The sequence below is a fragment of the Terrapene carolina genome, unplaced genomic scaffold (assembly GCF_002925995.2).
Source record: "Terrapene carolina triunguis isolate 2854851 unplaced genomic scaffold, T_m_triunguis-2.0 Scaffold69, whole genome shotgun sequence".
NCBI lineage: Eukaryota > Metazoa > Chordata > Testudines > Emydidae > Terrapene > Terrapene triunguis.
The window spans coordinates 62,954,710-62,977,729 of NW_020664420.1; the positions used below are offsets into that span (position 1 = coordinate 62,954,710).

At 42.5% G+C, this 23,020-nt stretch overlaps 1 protein-coding gene across 4 annotated transcripts in view; it reads right to left on the minus strand.

The window, feature by feature from the left end:
* Positions 1-23,020, minus strand: part of MCC (MCC regulator of WNT signaling pathway) — a 331,118-nt gene that overhangs the window by 139,059 nt on the left and 169,039 nt on the right. The window contains exon 1 of one of the 4 annotated variants that reach the window (XM_026649204.2): positions 1,673-1,731. The exons of the other annotated variants lie outside the window; for them this stretch is intronic. Coding sequence (XP_026504989.1) covers positions 1,673-1,675 — 3 coding nt within the window. The 5' untranslated portion in view covers positions 1,676-1,731. Of the gene's footprint in view, positions 1-1,672; positions 1,732-23,020 lie in introns of those variants that run through there. 4 annotated transcript variants of the gene reach the window in all.

A 23,020-nucleotide genomic window follows, 5' to 3' on the forward strand; every position in this document is an offset into this window, starting at 1 on the left:
GGTACAAACACAGTCCCTAGCTCAAAGAGCTTACACTTAGGCTAAGGAAATGCAGAAATTAAAGATCCAACAGCAATGCTAACAACAACTCAGCTGAGCTGTCCATATGTTACCTACTACTACAATTACATATTATGTACTTTCTGAGCTCATATTTACATATCCTGCTCCCTTACCTATACCTTTGACATTATCCTTATTTCAGTTTCTTTGCTGAGAACCTCTAAAGTTAGGATTTACTTGTGCTTCTCCCTGTCCAAACTCCTTCCCTCCAAGCCAATGAGTTATTTCAAACAGCCCTAAAACCTATTATTTTCTACCACAATCAACCCTGAGATACAATCTAGTGGTCTGGTCACAGGATTGGGAACCAAGAACTCATGAGTTATAATCTTGGCACTAACCCTGCCTACTTTGTGGCCTTGAACAAGTCACGTAACCATGCTACCTCAGTATCTATAAAATAGAGTAATTACAATGTCGATGAAAAATCAGGACAGCAAATTAACTTGCTACTCTTTCCAGTAATATGATATACCATACAGAGCCACGAAAAACAGGACGGGAAAATTTATCATCCACCTAAGTCCAAGTATAGTTTTCAACAACCTTTCTTTAAAAAAAGTTATGCCTTGTCCACACAGGTTGGCACTTGTCTGAAACATCTGTAAAAAAAATTCTGGGCACAGTCCATTACATAGCAGAGATGGGAATTAAACATTAGGCTATGTCTACACTAGCACTTTTGCCAGTATAACTTATGTCGCTCGGGGGTGTGAAAACACACACCCCTGAGTGACATAAGTTACACCAATAGAAGTGCCGGTATCGACAGCGCTATGTCGGCAGGAGTGCTCACTGGGGGTGATTTAATTATGTCGAAAGGAGAGCTCTCTCCTGTTGGCTTAGAGCGGCTACACGGGAGATCTTATGCCAGCACAGCTGCATCAGTACAGATCTGCCGCTGTAAGCTCTCAAGTGTAAACCTGGTCTTGGCCACAGAAAAGATGCAAAATAAAGAAAGGGCATAACACACTGGAGTAGCTGGAGCTAGCTATTACTTGACATCTCACTGCTCTCCTACCTGGATCTTGCATCCTCAGTAATCTAGTCAACATCTACCACATCTGCAGTCACTGTCTATTGCAGCACATGACTAATTTCAGAACCTCCAACTGCAGCCAGCAAATGTAAATACTAAAGGCTTTCCTCAGCTAGGCTGTCACTCCCTGCCCCCACCTCTTGGCTGCCTCACTCTCCTCCCTGCCTACCCCCGCCCCCTTAGCCAGTCTTGCCAAACTTTCAATAATACAAATGCAAGGCAGCAACAGTCATGAAAAACGTGGCAAGTCATGATTATCTGACTGTAGTATTCGGCTTAAACAAAATAAAGGAGTGGATGGGGGAGTGGATGATTAAAAATTAAGAAGCTTTAGTATTCTACACGGGTGCATGAAGAGACATAACAGGAAATAATGACTGTTCCATGCTATTTCCAGAAAAAAAAAAATCAATAAACTCACCTAGTACAGACAGTTTGTTCTTGACCCAGATATGCACTTCTGGTTGCAGGTTTTCTAGTCCCGTCCCCTACACACACACACGCTGAGTGAGACAGAGAGATGAATGTCCTAAGTGAAGTATCGAGGGAAGCAAGTAGTAATCTACTAACCATCAAAGCTACCCTTTTAGTATCATGTGTCCGTCTTCTAGATCTTTTTCCTTCTTCCTTTTTTAATCCTTTCAAGTCAGATTCTAGCCACAGCTATGAGTTGTATGATCTGCCTGTGTTCACAGCTGCTTCCTTAGTACAAGCCCTTCTCATGTGTGCGTGTGTATGTGAGAGTGTATGTGTCTGTTTGTTTGAGGGGTAGGGGTCCTTAAGAGAAGAGACCAGTGCTTTAAATCCAGTCTGAAGCTGTGCCCTGCTTCTTCCCCAGAACAGGAATAAAGTTGCATTCTTCAAACAGGAAAAAGAAATGCAGAATGTTAAACTCAGGGGATTTCTGATTGTTGGTAAATAATCCACATCCTCCTCCTCCCACAGCTAAGGCTTATATATATTCAATAATGGGCCAGCATGGAAGTTGTCGGGTTGTTAATATGTTTCATGCTAACTACTTTTAAGCACGCAAGTCCAATAAAAGAAAGGCATTTTGCATAGTTCAGCATTCTAGTCAATGTTTTTCCCATGGCAATGCTGCTAAACATCCTAACCAGCCTGCTGCATACTGCAGATATTTAATTCTGCTTCTTTTACAATCTGTACATAATGTCACAAAATGCAGCAGACTGCTAATTATTACTGAGAATTTCTGTTTTCTGGTTTCTCTTTAAGAGCTTCTTATCCACATGATCAGGAAACCTTTTGGTAATCGGCCTCCTCCCTTTTGTTCAAAAACATTGATGCTGACTGCCCGTGAAACAAAAACAAATCAGTCCTGAGTTCAAAGGCATTTTTGCATTCCAGTTGTTTCTCAGATAATGCCCAGCTACAAAACAGTCAGTTTTTCTGCAGCACAACAGCAATGTGCACTTTTAAAATATTCTTGTAATAAATAAAACTTCCAATATCTATTTCTGAAGGACAATGCCCTTACCTTAATTAATGGCTTCTTCCTCCCATAAGTGGCAAACAGAGCGATTTTTGCCTAACAAATCCTACAACTGTTCAGTTCATTAGATCCCTTTGCACCCTCAGTCTCTACAATGCCTTTTAATGAACTGAAAGTGACTCAGCTTCAGTCTTCTCTCCCTCCAACACAATTCACTATGAGTGGGTCTCACCGCTTTCCATCACATGTGACAGTAGGACATATCCATCAAGACTAATCTCTTATCAATTAGAGCTTTCAGTCTGATCCAGACCAGAGATTACTTTAAATCTCAGCAACACCTTGTTGACCTTCTCAGGAGGCTGAAGAGCATTTCCCTTTGCATGTCTCATTTCCAGACAGTACAGGAGATTTCTGTTCAGGTAGCCCAGACGGTAGTAAATCTGCATAGTAACCAAACTGCAATATGAAATTTGCACGCTCTACAATGAAGGACTAAGGAATATGAAGCCTGACACAGAACTAAAAGTTACTTGGAAAAAACAAAAACAAACCACGATTTCAGTCTTAAGGAAAGGCTTCACAAGGCAACCATATACATTTAAATAGGCTAGTACTGCACACGATAACAATATTTTTACAAACAATAATTTAGTATATCTCAAAAGTGTGACCCCTAGCAGCTTCCATGTTCTGTTTAAAAAGGACTGAATGTTACTTAGTATATGAATTACAGGAGCACCCAAAACATGCTAGGCACAGTGCAAATATACAGTAAGGCACATTCCTTATCCCCCAAAAAACTTGCAATCTAAAGAGAGCCAATTGCCTCTAAATGACAGCATAAGAGAAGATGAGCAATTACTGCATATGAGAGACTAAGGACTGGTCTACACTTAAATGCTGTGCACTGTAGCACTTCAGTGAAGACACGAGCTATGCAGATAGGAGGGCTTTCCCTGTCAGCGTAGATAATCCACCTCCCCGAGAGGCAGTAGCTAGGTCAATGGGAGAATTCTCCCATCCACATAGTGCTGTCTACACCGGGGATTAGGTTGATTTAACTGCCTCGTTCAGGGGTATGGATTTTTCACACCCCTGAGCGACATCGTTATATCGACCTATTTCCTGGTGTAGCTATGCCATAAATACAAGAGCAAAGATATGGCATAAATACATAACACATTATTATCATCCTGCTGACAAAAGTCAACTGTCACCTCCCTGTAGTCCATTCAGATGACACTTTGCAGAATCTCAAACGTAGTTCTGAGTTCCATGTCCCCAAAGCACACTCAGTATTGAGCAGTATATCACAGTACAGGCTCTTACAGTATGTCGACATGTGTACGCAACACTGTCTGTCCAGAAATACAGATGTCAGTTGTCACCTTTGCTTTCAAACCCTACTAAAAAGATAAATAATTGCTGGCACAGACTCTCTCTCCCTTTCGCTACATACACATTACAAAGCACTTTGCTATGGAAGGAACCCACCCGTAAAAGAGTCACGCAGTGACAGAAGAACACCTGTCTCACACACACATCCCTTTGCTAAGAAAACAACAGACAAGGGGAACATATTAAATATACAGACTAAAGGATGCTCAAAGAGATAAATTAATGTGCCATTAAATCCTCCACAGTAGGGTAGTGAGAAACCGTTCTTTTGATAAGTTCTGAGGATGGGTGAAGGTAGTTCAATCAATAGTACAAACATCAGCAATGATTATTATTGTTATTAATTATTGTTTGGCACTGCACAGAACAAAGAAGTGACATAGGCACTGCCTTGAGGAATTTACAGATTAAGATCAATATACAATTTAATGATCTGCATACAATTATTATCAAAGGACATTAAGGCCTGGATCCACAAAGTGACTTAGGTATTGTGGAAGGTGAGCATTGTAATGTCTAAACTTTAGGCACTTAGAATAACAGAAACAACCCTGCAATCCACAAAGCCTGAGTTATGTTCCTAGGCTCCCTATACAATGAAATAGGAGAGATAGTTGCCTACAAATGGGAACCACAAAAGTGAGCCCATGGGGGCTGTCCCGTGACCTGCTGTCCCGTCTGTCCCCCCCAGAATGTTCCTCCACACCCTCCCAGGGGGGTGTGCCCCCATGGTTTGGGGACCACTGCTATAGAGTGATTCTTACTCTTTCTGCTCAAATTAATTTTCAATTATTTAAATATAGTGGAACAAATTCAGTGGGAGAGATTGAGGAGACCCACATAAGACTATTCCATAGCCCCAGGGCTGGGTCCAGGCACCAGCTTACCAAGCAGGTGCTTGGGACGGCCACTCCGGAGAGGGGCGGCACGTCCAGCTGTTCGGCGGCAATTCGGCAGACGGTCCCTCACTCCTGCTCTAGGGTGACCAGACAGCAAATGTGAAAAATCGGGACAGGGGGTGGGAGGTAATAGGAGCCTATATAAGAAAAAGACCCAAAAATCGGGACTGTCCCTATAAAATCGGGACATCTGGTCACCCTATCCTGCTCGGAGCGAAGGACCTCCCGCCGAATTGCCGCCGCAGATCGCGATCGCGGCTTTTGTTTGTTTGTTTGTTTGGCTGCTTGGGGTGGCCAAAACCCTGGAGCCCCATGGTTAGAGCCCTCACCTGAATGATGGCAGAACTTTGTTCAAATCCCTTCTCCTCATCAGGCAGAGGGGAGACTTGAAGTGTGGTGTCTACTAGATCCCAGATGAGTCCCATAACCACAGGTCTAAAGGCTATTAAGTCCTTCTCCCCTCCCCTCCACCCCCCAACTGTTTTGTGTGAAGTTAGTCACCCTCTAAGCATGCCCTCCCTGTTCAGGCCCCACACCCTATTTTTTCTGCCATTCATGGATCGCTCTGGGACTTAGGCAAGAGCTAGAAGCCTGGATGCCTAGAACAGTGGCTCTCAACCTTTCCAGACTACTGTACCCCTTTCAGGAGTCTGATTTGTCTTGTGTACCCCCAAGTTTCACCTAACTTAAAAACTCCTTGCTTACAAAATCAGACATAAAAAACAAAAGTGTCACAGCACACTATTACTGAAAAATTGCTTACTTTCTTATTTTTATCATATAATTATAAAATAAATCAATTGGAATATAAATATTGTACTTACATTTCAGTGTGTAGTATACAGAGCAGTATAAACAAATAACCGTCTGTATGAAATTTTAGTTTGTACTGACTTCGCTAGTGCTTTTTATGTAGTCCATTGTAAAACTAGGCAAATATCTACATAAGTTGATATACCCCCTGGAAGACCTCTGCGTGCCCTATGTAGAGAACCACTGGTCTAAAGTGACAAAGCAGTGTGCGTGCTTAGTGGTAGAAACACAGGCAACCTTGTGAACTTCTACTGCAAAAACTTAGGTTCTGAGAGAGTTTAGGCACCTATAGAGTTAGGTGGCAACCAAGCGTGAGTTCTGTCGATTGCAGTGGTGCCTAAAAACGGTACTTCGCCCCTAAATGTGGGGGTTAGGTGCCTAGAGTACCTTTGTGGATCTGGGCTTAAGATACCAAGGGCCAACTTTTTGCAACTTTTTTTGGGGGCGGGGGAAAAGGCGGCCCTAAGGTCCACACACAAAAAATGGTCCCACAATTGCAAATCTTGCATACTCACACAAGTCTATGCTTGCACACTTCAGTGGTTATTCAGACATCTTAAATGGCTTTCTGCATATGTAATTGCAGCATTCTGTAGGTATAAGTGGGCCGCTTTAAAAAAAAAATTAGACCTCCTATGTCAAATTGTGATGCAACACAAAATGCACTTTGTCCTGCCAAACATCTCTAGCTATGCAGGAGTATGAGGGGATTTTATTTATTTATCCTGCAACATTTTTTCCTTATATTTCCAAAATAATTACAACGTTATTCAAATGTCAAATAGCATCACGTTGTGAATCAATTTAGCAAAGATTTTCACTTTTTTTTTTTTAATTAACCTATTCTACTTTTCCAAACCAGATGACAACTTGGGGTCAAAATACATGAGAACTGAAAATGCAAACAGCAGGTCAGGACCAGAAGTAAGCCATGCAATCTTACTCGACAATACAGCATTCACAAGGTTCAGTTCTTACACGGACTCCAATTTTTGGCTTTGAGATGTTTAACTCAACACTGAATACCACCACTACCTACATGTAATTAAACAGTCCAGTGCCTAAACACATCGTTAGTCATCAGTTCCTGCAAAAGCCCCACAGTAAATGCAGTGAATGAACTTAGAGAGTTTGCACTGAAAACAATCAATTTTGCTCATTAAATATAATTCTCTTGTAGAAATAAACATAATTTTTCTTCTTTGTCTGCTATCCTAGGGCCATACCACTCTGGACATGATTACATTAACAGATTTTTTCCCCATGCACAGAAGCATAAAAGTTAGAGATGGAGAACAGACATAAGGTCATCCAGTCACATTCTCAGCCAATGCAGGAATAGGCTCCCATTATATATTTTTCATTGTTTTATCAACAATAGTTTTAAACATCTCAAGTGATAGGGTTGTTCTACAGGCTAATTATTCAGTCTAGATTCATCTAACTCATTATGCAGCCTAGATTAATCTATTTTCATCCCAGTTTTCCTAGTAATATCCCCCTTCTCCTGTACATGTGAAACAACTGATCTCCTGCTTTTCTATTTTTACCCTTCAAATACTTGTATTGTTATATTTTTTTAATAAATAAAATGCTCCCTACTTAATTCTTAGCTCTTTTATTCTTTCCTCATAAATAAGTATTAATCATTTCAGTTGTTCTACTACAAATGTGTTTCAGAAGGGTCCTCTTGACTCTCTAGGTGCTACTCTTCAGGTTGTTTATACACAAAACTGTTCCATTCTACACTGGTGATGGCAAATAAAATTATAGACACCAATCCACTTGCTCCTATTATCTCCACAGTTGGTGTTGTCGTCGATCCTCAGTAGCCCAATGGAGTTACTTTGCCAAGACTCTTGCTAAAATTTTAAAGGAGAGTTAAATAATGCACAAGTTCTACAAGATATTCTAAAAATTACTTTAGAAACCTGCATGCTCAGAAGCCTCTTTCTTTGCTATTTTAAACAAACAGAACTGTCTCAAATCAATAAAGTGATACAAACTGCCCAAAATGCACTTTAACATAACAACTCTCTCTGCTATTATCATACTAAAAAAAGATCCAAAGAACACACAGGGTTCTGCTCTGCTAATCAATAGCAGCAAAGCTGTTTAACAAAACTAACTTTAAAGTATCAGCTGAGTGTGGCTCAAAAGCTTGTCTCCCACCAACAGAATTTGGTCTAATAAAAGATGTTAGCTCACCCACCTTGTCTCTCTAATATCCTGGGACTGACACAGCTACAACTACCCTGCTTACAACATTTAAAGTATCAGACAGGCTGGCTGTTTCTTCCTGTGGTTTAAGACAGTAGCCTGGTCTTTTCACTATCTCCAGGAATTATTGAGAGTAAGTGAAACAAACCCACAACTGGCTGCCAGAACTGTGAAAGGATTAGAGCTGCTGATCAGAGCATCAAACTGGTGTCCGCTGTGGGGCTACTGCTGGAGCACTCACAACTGGATGCTATGCAATGTGAGATCTAGGCAAGCAGCTTGCCAGCCAATAATGGCAACCTTAAAAGCCGCAAGTAGTTATAAAAAAAGAGCCCAAAATATAACTGCCTATTGCTAAAAAAATAAATAAAACACCACCACCACAGTGATTCCTGCACAACTGGCAAGCTCAAAAATGGCTTTTGCAGCAGATCTTATCCTTCAGTTTCAGCAACAAAATCCCTTTCTTGACCTTCCAGTGGAAGAAACTTTTTAGGGTCAGATTACTAAGGAGATAAAATGCTCTTTAATTTAGTAAAAGCTTTACTTTTTTAAGGCCTGTCTACACTAGGAGTTTATGTCGAATTTAGCGCCGTTACATCGAATTAACTCTGCACCCGTCCACACCATGAAGCTATTTAGTTCGACATAGAGGTCTCTTAAATTCGACTTCTGTACTCCTCCCCAACGAGGGGAGTAGCGTTAAATTCGACATGGCCATGTCGAATTAGGCTAGGTGTGGATGGAAATCGACGCTAATAGCTCCGGGAGCTATCCCACAGTGCACCACTCTATTGACGCTCTGGACAGCAGTCCGAGCTCGGATGCTCTGACCAGCCACACAGGAAAAGCCCCGGGAAAATTTGAATTCCTTTTCCTGTCTGGGCAGTTTGAATCTCATTTCCTGTTTGGACATCGTGGCGAGCTCAGCAGCACTGGCAACGATGCAGAGCTCTCCAGCAGAGATGGCCGTGCAATCTCAGACTAGAAAGAGGGCCCCAGCATGGACTGATCGGGAAGTCTTGGATCTCATCGCTGTGTGGGGCGATGAGTCCGTGCTTTCCGAGCTGCGCTCCACAAGACGGAATGCAAAGATCTATGAGAAGATCTCTAAAGCCATGGCAGAGAGAGGATACAGCCGGGATGCAAAGCAGTGCCGCGTGAAAATCAAGGAGCTGAGGCAAGGCTACCAGAAGACCAAAGAGGCAAACGGATGCTCCGGATCCCAGCCCCAGACATCCCGTTTCTACGAGGCACTGCATTCCATCCTAGGTGCGGCCGCCACCACTACCCCACTAGTGACCGTGGACTCTGAGGATGGGATATTGTCCACGGCCGGTTCCTCGGACATGGTAGAGGACGGGGAAGATGAGGAAGGAGATGAGGAGGACGAGGCAGTCGACAGCGCTTACAATGCTGATTTCCCCGACAGCCAGGATCTCTTCATCACCCTTACAGAGATCCCCTACCAACCGTCCCCAGCCGTTAACCCGGACACAGAATCAGGGGAAGGATCAGCCAGTAAGTGTTTTAAACATGTAAACATTTATTTTTCACAGAACAGGAATATTAAGAATGGGTTTTTCATGATTACTTTGCCCTAGGCGCTTAACTGTTCACTCCCTGGCAGTGCAACTACTTAAAAAAATCAAGCAATGTCCGGTGTAGCATGATTGTTCTGCCCAAGCCGTTCCACTGTTTAGTCCCTGCCAGTGCAGCTACAGTAAAATCCGGTCTATATGTCCGGGGATAGAGCTGAAATCCTCCATTGACATCTCCACGAAGCTCTCCTGGAGGTAATTGGAAAGCCTTTGCATCAGGTTCCTGGGGAGAGCGGCCTTATTGGGTCCTCCGTAGTAGGAAACATTTCCGCGCCAGGAGAGAAGCAAGTACTCCGGGATCATTGCCCTGTAGAGCATGGCGGTATACGGCCCTGGTCTTTGCAGGCTTTCCCGAAGCATCCTTTCTTTTTCCGTCTCGGAAATCCTCATCAGAGTGATGTCGCTCATGATGACCTGCTTTGAATTAGGTAGGGGAATGTTAGTATTGGGACTGCTTGCCTGTTCCTTTACAGAACTGTAACCGGCGGTTTACAGCCACGCGGTGGAGGCGGGAGAGGGGCAGCATACAGGGATCTTTCCCTGGGACAGCCGCGAGGGGGTGGGACAGGGGCAGAGTTCATGCTTGCCGGATTGCTGGCAGCAGGGACTGGCATTGCTTTCAATGTGAAAGGAGGCCAGTGCAACTATCAAAGTTTTAAGCAGCCACAAGTATACGGCTTACCACGTCGGCCTGCTACACAAATTCAGGTGTCCTGCCCCGCTTCTCTGATCTGCACTGCAAGACCCCAGGCACTGAATGCGAGGGCCGAAAATTCGACCTTGTCCTGAGTGCGCATGTGATAGGTGCTGTGCATGGTCTTGTTCACAGAGAAAGACTATGTTCTTTGTTCACAACGAAATTTATCTTTCTGAGGAATTCACTCCCTTTTTCCCATTCCCACAGCTGCGACTGTCTCACAACCTAGCCTGGCATCACACACCCAGAGGCTAGCGCAGATGAGGAGTAGGAAGAAGAGGACACGGGAGGACATGTTCTCGGAACTTATGGGCTGCTCCCAAGCCCAGGCAGCCCAGCAGACACAGTGGAGGGAGAACTTGTCCCAAATGCACCGAGCACACATGGAACGGGAGGAGAGGTGGCGGCAGGAAGACCAGCAGGCGACTCAAACGCTGCTTGGACTAATGAGGGAGCAAACGGACACGCTCCGGCGCCTTGTGGATGTTCTTCAGGACCGGAGGCAGGAGGACAGAGCCCCGCTGCAGTCTATCTGTAACTGCCCTCCCCCGCCACCAAGTCCCATACCCCCCTCACCCAAAGTCCAAAGAAGGAGGGGCGGCAGAGTCCGTGAAAACTCTCACTCCACCCCTGCAGACTGCTCAAGCACCAGAAGGCTCTCAGTCCCCAAAATTTGAAAAGTCCTTTCCTTCCCGCCTCACCCAAGCCCCCGTCCAAGTTTCACCCCCCAGTTTCATGTGTGGTTGTTAATAAAAAATACGTTTCTGTTCATTACTGTTTCCATCATGTTCTTTAGAGGAGAGTCTGTCTGAAGTGGGGGGAAGGGGGTTGGTAATTGGACAGGACAGCAGCAGGGCACACACACATTGCAGTCACTAGTTACCCTGGTCAGTCTGGGAGGTGGTTTTAGTGTTCTGTGGGGGGTGCTCTGTGACTTTGTGGCGGGGGAGGGCAGTTAGAGATCTTATGCAGCGGTCCTTATCCTGGATCACAGAGCCACGCAGCAGGGGATCTGTAACCGTCCTCCCCCTGCCACAAAGTCACAGAGCACCCCCACACACACAGTCCCGATCAGGAGTGGTGGCAGCCTCCGTTGAAACCACCAGTCCACCACTGAGGAGCCTGTCATTCCTGAAGTTTAGAAGCGTCATTTGCATCACTACACTACACCCGCTCCCCACCACAGTCTGCGTCCCAGGTTCAAAACTTTCCCGCGAAAACAGTAATAAAGAAAACGGTGTTCATTAACCAAATTCAAGTCATTTTATTTTTAAACGTATTTTGGAAGGGGGGGAACGGGGTATGTAAATGGAGAGGATACTGAAGATTTAGTGGGTAAAGGAACGGGGGCAGGTTCAGCTTCTCTGTACACAAACTGAAAAGTCACAGGTTACCCTGCTCACTCAGGAACCTAGCTTTCAAAGCCTCCAGGATGCACAGCGCGTCCTGCTAGGCTCTTCTAATCGCCCGGCTGTCTGGCTGGGCGTAATCAGCAGCCAGGCTATTTGCCTCAACCTCCCACCCCGCCATAAAGGTCTCCCCCTTGCTCTCACAGAGATTGTGGAGCACACAGCAAGCTGCAATAACAATGGGGATATTGGTTTCGCTGAGATCACAGCGAGTCAGTAAGCTTCTCCATCTCCCCTTGAGATGGCCAAAAGCACACTCCACCACCATTCTGCACTTGCTCAGCCGGTAGTTGAAGAGTTCTTTTTCAGTGTCCAGGGCGCCAGTATAGGGCTTCATGAGGCAGGGCATTAGCGGGTAGGCTGGTCCCCGAGGATCACTGTAGGCATCTCCACATCCCCAAGAGTTATTTTGTGGTCCGGGAAGTAAATACCTTCCTGCAGCCGTCTAAACAGACCTGAGTTCCTGAAAACACGAGCGTCATGAACCTTGCCCGGCCATCCGACGTTGATGTTTGTAAAACGTCCCCTATGGTCCACCAGTGCTTGCAGCACCATTGAAAAGTAGCCCTTTCGGTTAATGTACTGGCTGGCCTGGTGGTCCGGTCCCAGGATAGGGATGTGAGTTCCATCTATAGCCCCACCGCAGTTTGGGAATCCCATCGCGGCGAAGCCATCTATGATGACCTGCGCGTTTCCCAGGGTCACTACCTTTGAGAGCAGTACCTCAACGATTGCGTTGGCTACTTGCATCACAACAACCCCCACGGTAGATTTGCCCACGCCAAAGTGGTTCGCGACTGACCGGTAGCTGTCTGGCATTGCAAGCTTCCAGAGGGCTATGGCTACTCGCTTCTGGACAGTCAGGGCTGCTCGCATCCGGGTGTCATTGCGCTTCAGGGCAGGGGAGAGCAACTCACAAAGTTCCATGAAAGTCCCCTTCCGCATGCGAAAGTTTCGCAGCCACTGGGATTCATCCCAGACCTGCAGCACTATGCGGTCCCACCAGTCCGTGCTTGTTTCCCGGGCCCAGAATTGCCGTTCCACAACATCCACATGACCCATTGCCACCGTGATGTCCTCGGCGCTGGGTCCCGTGCTTTCTGACAGGTCTGTGCTACTCTCAGACTTCAGATCCTCACCGCGGTGCCGTAGCCTCCTTGCCTGATTTCTCTGCATCTGCCTCTGGGAAAGGTGGATGATAAGCTGCGAGGTGTTGAGAACGGCCACAACTGCAGCGATGGTCGCAGCGGGCTCCATGCTCGCAGTGCTGTGGCGTCCGCGCTGTCACTGACCAGAAAAGTGCGCGAACTGATTTCCCGCCGGCGCTTTCAGGGAGGGAGGGCGGTAGTGACAGACGGATGACGACAGTTACCCAAAAACACCCTCGACACATTTTTTTACCCAGAAGGCATTGGCGGCTCGACCCAGAATTCCAATGGGCAGCGGGGACTGTGGGAACTGTGGGATAGCTGCCCACAGTGCACCGCTTCCAATGTCGATGCTTTCCCCGTTAGTGTGGACTCACAAAGTCGAATTACTGTCCTTAGTGTGGACACACACGTTCGACTTTGCAATATCGATTCCACATATTCGATTTAAGTAAAATCGAACTACTCTCGTAGTGTAGACATACCCTTAGAGAGAGAAAATAAATCAACTATACACCTCTACCCCGATATAACACGACCCGATATAACACGAATTCGTATATAACACGGTAAAGCAGCACTCCGGCGGATCAAAGCAAGTTCAATATAACGCCGTTTCACCTATAACACGGTAAGATTTTTTGGCTCCCAAGGACAGCGTTATATCGGGATAGGTGTATTTCCTCCCCCACTCCCTCCCAAAATTTTTTTTGGAGCATCTGAGATATAGTACAGTAAAAATAATGACTCTGCACATACAAGTCCCTTAGGAATTGTTCTATCCTTTTCCTGAGACAATAGTAAGAAAGTTGTGTTGTTTTACTGAAAGCCTGTGCCTTACCCAGTGCTCTAGAGGAGGTGGTGTTGCTTCTGCTTTCATACATTAAAGCACTGTTAGCAGCTCCAGCTGGCCTATTTATGGACATGGCTGATTCCACTGAAGAGCTATGCTAGACCATCTGTCTACATGACACAAAAAATTGGTTGGAGGATATCAGCCAAAGGCAGCAGTGGGTTCAATAGAGATATGAAAAGTAAGCCAGCAAAGGACATTGTAAGGTCATTAGACGGCGTAAGTTTATATACCGTCTAATCTGAAATATTCATTTTAGTGAAGGGAAAGCCCTACAGACTTGTCAACCTAGACGAGACACTTGCAATGGATGGAAGAGAGAAGTCTAGAGAACAGTCGTCAACAGACCAATTATTATTACAAAACACTCACTACGTAATTTCTTCTTCTTGTAACTATTGTAACTCTACCTGCTTCTATGATTTCATTTGGATCGCTCTGCAGAAAGCTCAAAATTAACACAAGGATAAATTAAGGCAGGGCAGCAAGATTTACAATGGTAGTGACTCAACCCTTATTAAAATGTGAACAGTGCTATATGTTTCCCAATCCTCTCTCTCCCCATTCAAGAATCAAACTTTTTTTCTTCCAGAATATCAGTACACCAGGCAAAGGAACTGCTTTCCGAGAAGCAATGGACGCAAGAAGGGGAGAGCATTATATCTCAGAAAGCCAGCAGACGGTGTTGGAGTAACATTAACTGCTCATGGGGGAAGAAGAGGTATATGTGGTGGAGACAACAGTGACTAAAAGACTGCAGTTTCTGGGTTTTAAAAATTAACAACACTTATACACGTATCTTAAACAAATCAACTAGTTTCTTTCACTAGTACACGTAATTTCTTACAATTTATATATATAGATAAATAATAGATAATATATATTCTGCACATGTGAACTTCAGTTTAAACCCGTGTCTCCATATTGTTGTTGGCTATTATTCAACTGACATGCACAGCCTGATGTTTCAAAACAGACCACAACCATAATTCTGCTTTCAACACTCTAACCAAACCTACTTTGGGGAGTTACCCAAAATGCACTCACCTTTGGTAAACTGTGGAAAATTTAGCAACTCTCATGGGTAATATGTAGAAATTGACTCATACCCCCGCTTACAGGGTTTCCAGAACAGAAACATAATCTTAACTGGTGTTCAAGTAAACTGAGCCAAATTTTCTATATTTAGACCCTTACATTTTACCTAAAATTGTGCACACAGTTAACATCATGCACATATCTGCTACGAACAAAAAAGTAGGCATGGGTTTATGTGTACAATGCAGGTTTTCTGGCACAATAAAGAGCCCTAAAAGGGCCAGATTTTCAAAGATACTAGCTAAGTTGTGCTCACAAAAGTTGCAAATATAAATTTCACAGCTGCATATAAAAACACACATATGCAGTATTAGTTCTCAGGTGCATTTGCACATCTGAACACAGGATTCTGCAGACACTGATGGTGAGTTCCTTTCCTTTTTGAAACAACCCAAACTTCCTCTTCCTTCCTATTGGAAGAGTCCTTACTGATGCTACATGGGAGTTATTGCAGACTTGGGGCTGTAGTAACTTACATGGCGCTATTAAAAACAGAAAAACAGAATGGGAAAGGTAACATGTATGGACAGATCCTAGGAAAGAAGGTGGTGACAGGAGGAATTTTATTTGCATAAACCCTCAAGCAGCTCTGGACTGGCTTCTTGCAGAGTTGGCATGGAGCCCCTCTATCCCAAGTAAATGGCAGGCCCAATTTTCTTCAAGGCAAGGTGCAGAACAACTATGTATGGTGGGAAGGGGCTTCTGCATCCCTTAATCTCTGGTAACGTGGGACTATGATTATGTTTCTGCAACGCTAATAATAATATTTTAAATATAATTTGGACGCACATTTACAGAAGGGCTATTCTACTGTGTTAGTTCTTCATCACTTTCATTAAAGATGTTTTTTCTGTTTCATTCATTTTAAAAAAAACCTCAAAATAATTTGTACAACACAAACAATTAAAGTAATGAAACACCAGGAAGGAACTATACTAAAAACCAGCCTCCAGGGCATGGGTGATCAGGCCTCGGGGTCAGAGCAGCAGCGGTCAGGCCTAGTGGTTGGAGCCAGACTCAAGAACCAGAGGTCAAGCCAAGGGGGGGCAAGGCAGGCACAGGAGTGATCACTGCTATGGACGTTCGCATTGGAGCTGGGTTTAAGAGCTGGTATGCTGACTTTTCCAACCTACTGGACGATCTGGCCAATCAGGTGATTCTGCTGCAAGCTGAACCTGATTCAGCTGCAAGTCCTCTGTTGCTCACTAAAGAGGTGGGGCCAGCTGGTCCCAGGCTCAGCCCCAAATTCCTGACACTAAAGTAACATCCTGCCTCTGACTTTAAACAATAAAAACTGCGAACTCACAATTAAAGCTTAAATTCAACCAATCGGGAATAGATTTTGCAGTGGTGACAAACAATGTGTGATGTTATTTACACACATACATACAGAGAAAACTTTGACTGTAAGTTCCTTGGGGCAGGTACTGTCTTTTTGTTCCGTGTTTGTACAGCACCTAATATTATGGAGTCATTAGCCTGTACCAGAATACAAATAAATAACAACAACAACAACATGGCCTGGTTTTCAGAGGAGTAGAGCAACCACAGCTCCCAGTGACTTCAATCTCTGACCCTTGGCCAACTCCTGACTCATCCCCTAAACTCCTTGTATGCTGGGATGACTTGAGCCCCCAAGGAACATAGCCAGTACAGTTAAACAACTCTCTGCTAGAAAAGTGGTTTCCTGCAAACTGAACTATGATTTCAGCCTTAATTTTGCATTACCTCACTCATGTGGCTGCAAGACAGACCTGAATTGCAAGTTTGACCTAGGTGGGGTTTTTTTTGTTTTCATCTAGTTCACATAGCTCAACAATGCATCAATGTCACCTCTGCCTCATGTATGTGAAAAACATCTGTGTGAAGAATGCGAATGTCAGTTGCTAACACTGTGTCCAACAGCAGCGGCTCAAACTCCAGAATACCCCAAACAGAAATAAATATTGTACACTCCAAACACGAGCACAGTCCGTTCATATCTATCAAGGCTGTTGTTGCATCTCTCTCCTGTGGTGTTGGAACACTGACTGAAAACATACTACTGTGGCGACACATCCTGAATTATCAACTCAACAAAAGGACTAAACCTGACAGACATTTCCCTGTACAATTTATTCTTCCACTTAATACATGTAAATTTGATAAGCAACAGAATTGTGTTAGATACATTTTTTAATTAGAAAATTCACCATCTTAATATAATTCCATTTCACAAATTGCTTCTCACAGAAATCTGTTTTGCAAGAAAATCTTTGCTATGAAGGGACTTAATTTTGTTAACAATACATAAGTTTCCCTCTCCCACTGAATTATGGGGGGGAGAGGAAAATTCAAGTTTTATAGCATGCCAATTTTATCGCCTTCTACCCCAACAAAACACAATGAATTATTTTTTACTGTAGCCATATACACAAAACAAATTTTAGTTTTTAAGCAAAATTATACTCAAAGTGCCAGTTTGTATGAATTAAATTTAATATTTATTTCAATAATAAGGAGCTAAGTAATGAAAGAAGCCGCAATAAGGAGTTATAGCAGGAAATTTACTTCCACCGCCTGAAAATATTTCTTCATGTTCTATGGACAAAATTCTGCTCTAACATACACACAGAAGAACATAACTCTGACTGACACATTCTCATTACACATTCTGCATTACTTGGCAAAGAGACTGATCTGGGATGCAATCGGGAGGAGGTGGAATCTGGCAGCAGGTGCAGGGGTGTGTGCGCAACTGGGATGGGGTTATGAAGTCATGGGGGAGCCCACTCTCAGTTCAGACACTGGGGTGCAATCAGGGAAAGGGGTAGGAAAGCAGACAAGCACACAAATCTGAACTGGTTTAACTTCGGGTATGTTTTTAAAGCGATTCAATTAAACTGCTGCCTGGGCAGATTCTCTTAAATTGATTTTTGAATGTTTTATATTCCTTTAGCTTAAACTGGTAAAGATTACCTGAGCTCCTAGTTAAAACTTTCAGGTAGACTGTCTTCCTTTTCAGAGTCATTTAAAGAAATCTTCATTTCACTTTAATAGCTATTCAAAGTTCTATTTTGCTTACCACACTAGCCAATGTTAGCTCCCTTCAACCACAAGAAACTAGATTTCTGTCTACAATACTGTGAGCCACATGTGGACCAAAGTGGCTTCGAAGGGTGTGTCAATGATAAGCAAAAAAAAAAAACCACTGAATGGACATAGATTTCATGGAATGTTTGGTTGCACTAGATTAATAGAATTTAAGGCCAGAAGGAACCACTATAATAATCTAGGCTTATCTCCTGCTTAACACAGGCAACAGAACCTTACCCAGCAATTACTCCTCCTTGTAACAAGCTTAATGTGGCAATTAAGCAACACTGGTTTTGATATAACCGTTTTGGAACGAACATGTGCGCGCGCACATACATGCCTTACAATCTTGTCTGTATCAGTGCATCCTGGATCTCCTGAACCACTTTCATCACACAGAGCTCAGTATCGTTGCTGGGAGTAGGGACTTCAGTGTAATATCTAAACTCAAAGGACTGCATTACGGGGTAGTGGCTCCCTACCCACAGTGGGAAGAAGCAACTGTAGACTGCACTGTTTCATTCAAATTTAAGTTTAAAGATATTTATGCCAGTTGTTGCAACCAATTGGTACAACCAATACTCACAGAACAACCAGGACAGCTGTTCTGGGTGGATGCAAGTTGTTACACATGTCGCAAGCTCAAGGTGTTCCAATCAATGGCTGATTGCAAAGCCTTTTAATATGGGATACACAGGGCATTACACAGAACATAGCCTAAGTAAAATATTCATTCAATTCAACCATTTACATTTATTTTTAGCTTAATTTCAATGAACATTTAATAACACAGCTGAATATAGAATGTCAATGTACTGATACCCATAATTTCAGTTTGAATTTTTTGATGTTCTTTACGTCAGAGGCATATTTTGTAAATAGAAGCACATCTTGCACATCCCAGTGACTAATCCAGCCATTTTATCTTAGTCTTTTAAACATTTTGCTTAGCAATCTGATCACACAACAACTTACATGAAAGTGGATTTAGATTTCTTGTTGGTTTTGGAACAGAGTTTTCATAGGAATCAATTTGATCCTTAGTTGTCATCTTTTACAACAGTATCTAAAAAAATCTACAGTATCTAAAAAAATTCATTTAAAATCCTGAACAGGAATAGATCAATACACATTCAGGCCTTTGGCAGAACATAGAGAAAACTCTTCCTTTCCAGAGTAATACATTCAGTAATTTGACTGTGGCATGTACACATTCTGGCTGTTTTCTGCTGTGACACTTATCTTCACAAGCCGAAGGAAAAGAAGGATAACTGAAGAGTGGCCTATCTGAGAAATCTACAAGTTAATAATCCCATCCCTCCTTCTAAGTGAAAATAACTGTTAAGGAGATCAGACATTAGACACATAGCTTTCATATACTGTAAATACTTTCCCAACCATTTGGCACAATTGAAACTAAATAGTTGTGGCAATACAAATTGTTTAGAATGCAAAAGCAAAACAGTTGGAGAGTGACTACAGTTAGAAAAATGACTGCAATAATGGGGCACCATTTTACTCTATATGCCTGCTCCTTCTGTCTCCTTAGGTCATAGCTGCTTACAATACTGATAAAAGCAAGGTTCTGAGTGGTATTTTTTCCTTTTCCTCTTGTTACTAGAGCTAATACACTTACAAAAAACGGAGCTCGATTCTATTCTGCCCCATGCAGCACCAAAAATTGTCAATAATGTTCTAACTGCAAAATTGTTACTGCAATAAAAGGTGTCAGAGATGGAAAGAAAACAGCTTGGCTTTCAGATCACAGTTAAATATATATTTTGAATTACAGTGGTGGTTTTAGGTCTTGACATTTTTTTTGAAAATTCCTTTAAAAATATTAAAGGGCTTTTCTGCTTCTCTAGATATTAAAGGTCTTTTGAGCAACACCCATCTAACTCAGGGCTTCCACCCCCAAGCCTCCCCTTTCTTTCTGTGCACACACCTGCCAGCTACCTTTTCAATTTTAGTTTCTGCTTCGCCACTGCTGTTTAAAACACCTCTTTGCAAAGGAGCTCCCCATTAACAAAACAGAGAAACTGGTGTACTACAAAAAGTACTTCAAATGCACAGAGTAAACAAACTGAAAAGAGAGAGACCTTTTTTTTATTGTTGCAATTGTTCCTTTCCGGTTATAGTAATCTTCTGGGTTAAAAAAAGTAAACAGATGGGAACATGATTTTCAAGTTTTAAAACTTTAAAAAAGGAAAAAGACAAACAAAAAACAAACCAAAGATCACTATTGAAATACCCACACAAATACAACTCTGTCATAGTGGGAAGAAGGCACTGTAGTTTTTAATTCAATGTAGCTAGTAGAGAGAGGTCAATGCCAGGTGGGGTGCTAGGGTTGACCCTGACTAGCTACACTGACAGAAAAACTAGAGTGCCTTGTCTCTACTAGGATTTTATACTGGGATAGAACAACACACCTCTTTTTGAAGTGAAAATATAGCCTTTTTCATTACGTACCATCTACCATACAAGAAAGGACAGGAAGTGAGTCAAAATAAATCACTTTCTGTGTCTTGGGTTCTCCTCAGAAGAGTTTACATACCATTATGGATATAGATATATAGCTGTTGCATAAATTCATATACATATGCTTATTGGGAAATCATTACAACATCATAAGCTATAAAGGTAATAAAATATAAATGTCACAAATCAGAAATCCAACTTTTGCATTTTTCAGGTTGAAACTCCATCATATTCCTTGGTCATTCAAATATTTTACAAGTAATGACCAGATCCTGTGTCTTATTCACAGGCGCAGCCCCCTACTACTCAGACAACTATGAGGAGCAGGGTTTTACACTAAACTGGAACCTAAATGAAGACAAAACATCTATACAATTTCTTTTAATGTATCCCTCCAAAATTGCCATTCCAAAATATTTTCTAATTACAAATAGGTAATCTCAGTTCAGAGTTCATTCCTTGCTGGCACCACACAAACAGTTAATCCTTGTTGCACTATTTATTTCAGAAAACTTTAAAAAAAACAACAACAAGATCTCATATTTGTGTGCACTCACTTTGATATGTATTCTGCAAATCCTTCCTCACTTCAGCCATTGCATTGTTCTTATTGGGAGTACTCTCAAGAGGAAGGATATGGCTATTATTCATCCTGGTTAACAATCTTACATCTTCTATTTAGTAAATAGTTAAAAAAAAAGTTCTGTATAATTAATCCTTACTGCTCTTATCCTGCATCACTAAGCAGTTCTCAATTACACCATTCCCAACTGTGTCTGACATAACCCTTATTATTAATAAGTGCTAGCTTCACAATTCACTGTGCATCCAAAATAACCTTTTGTCTCAAAAATTATAATTTTAAAAGTCTGTGGGGGGAAATAAAATTAAGGGTGAAAATAGCACAACCTCCAATTAACTGGAAAATAAAAAGCTATAATTTTGTGAAGTCCCATCTTTGTAAGTATCACCGCAGGTTACCACAAATCAAAGTATAATACAAAAAACTGAACTTGAAAGCTCAAATAAGGTTAGATGGTTTCTGGTGGGAACTTTAGTAACTGAGATTCAGTGCCAACAGCATAAACTGCAGCAGATGGTTTGGTGGGTTATTTTTCACTTTTTTAATCTTTATAATATATATTTTTTAAAATGAGGATAGTTATGAAAGCACTTGCAAAAACCTCTGGTGTCTATCTCTGATGTTATCTTTCAGCAGATGTATGTGGTGCATTAGAAAACAGAAGAAGACATGGTGGTGTAAAAGGTGGATAAAAAGGTGGTTTAATTTGTGTCATTTATAGAGCCAAACAGAGTTCTTTGCTTACCAAACATAAAATAGACAATTGAAATGTAACGCAGACAAGTCCTGGGTCTGTGGTTTAGATATGGGAGGGTTTGGAAAAATGGATGCTTGTATGCACAAGCCTTTAGGACTGTAAAATCCTTGAAGTAGGGACCATGTCACTATATGTGTTTGTATATCATCTAATACAAATGGGGCCTGTGGAGGAAAGATTTGGAGTTCAGTTTTGGACAGATTTCAGTTTGAGATGCTGCTAGGATGTTTAGGAGGTGATATTAGAGAGACAGTTGGAGAGATTAGAGAGACTGGAGAGAGGAGAAGAGAAATAGATTTGAGTGCTATTAGCATAGACGTGGTAGCTGAAACTGCAGTACCAGATGAAACCTTCTGGAGTATATACATAGTGGGAAGGGGGGCATGGTTACAGAGGACCGACCTCTGAGGGACATCAGAAAGGGTTGAGGGAGGAAAGATAACAGGTTCATTGAGGACCAGAAAGCAAAGAAAGAAAAGAGGTCAAAATGATCAATAGCATTACGGCAGCAGACAGCTTTAACAGAATAATAGAAGAGGGCCTCTTTGATATTGTTAGTTGGTGGTTTGGGAGACTTTGATGATGGCAGACACCACAGCCTTAACGGAACCATTCCAACAGCTGGGTGTCACCTGGGTGTAAGATGCCCATCAGAACACTCTGTATTTACAAAGGGAGGATCCACCAATCACATTTTATGGCTTCTTTCCATTTCCAGAGCAGCACAAAGCAGCCAAGGTGCAAGGGAAGATCTAGACCAAAGAGAACCGAGTTAATTGGAGAAAGAACTAACTGTTAATAAAAGTCAGCATAGTTGTGGGACTGTCTCCAAAACAGCTCAACAGCACAGACACAGGAATAGAGTATGGCAAAAAAAGAGTGGAGTGATAGTTTAACACTTCTTCCAAATCACTTACATTTCCAGTTAAGAGAAAACTGACCCCTGAGAACACTACTGTTGCTAAGTAGAGTCTATTAATGGTTCTCACTCTAAGAAGTCCCCCAAGGAAGATGGTGGTGACCTTGGTACTACTGAAACAGAGGCTTGCAATAGTAGTATAAGATATGATTGGCACAGAGGATGGTGGAAAGATCGGACTGGTACATAACAGTACTGTGCATCCATCTGTGAAACAGACCCCTTACTTGGAAAGTTTTACTTTTGTCAAAATTCAACAGAAAATGGACCAACTGAAAGCCAATCACAACTCTATTAAACTGACCAGGCAATGCAATTTATGATTACAAAAAAATCCTGTGTCAAGATTTTCTTATAATGTGTACAAACACTACAAGCACCCCTTAGCAAGAGAGTAAGCCAAAGACATAAGAGCACTGCATCACTGAAAAAGGTGCCACCTATGGGCAGCTGGACTATGATGCAAATGTTAAAAGAACAGGAGTACTTGTGGCACCTTAGAGACTAACAA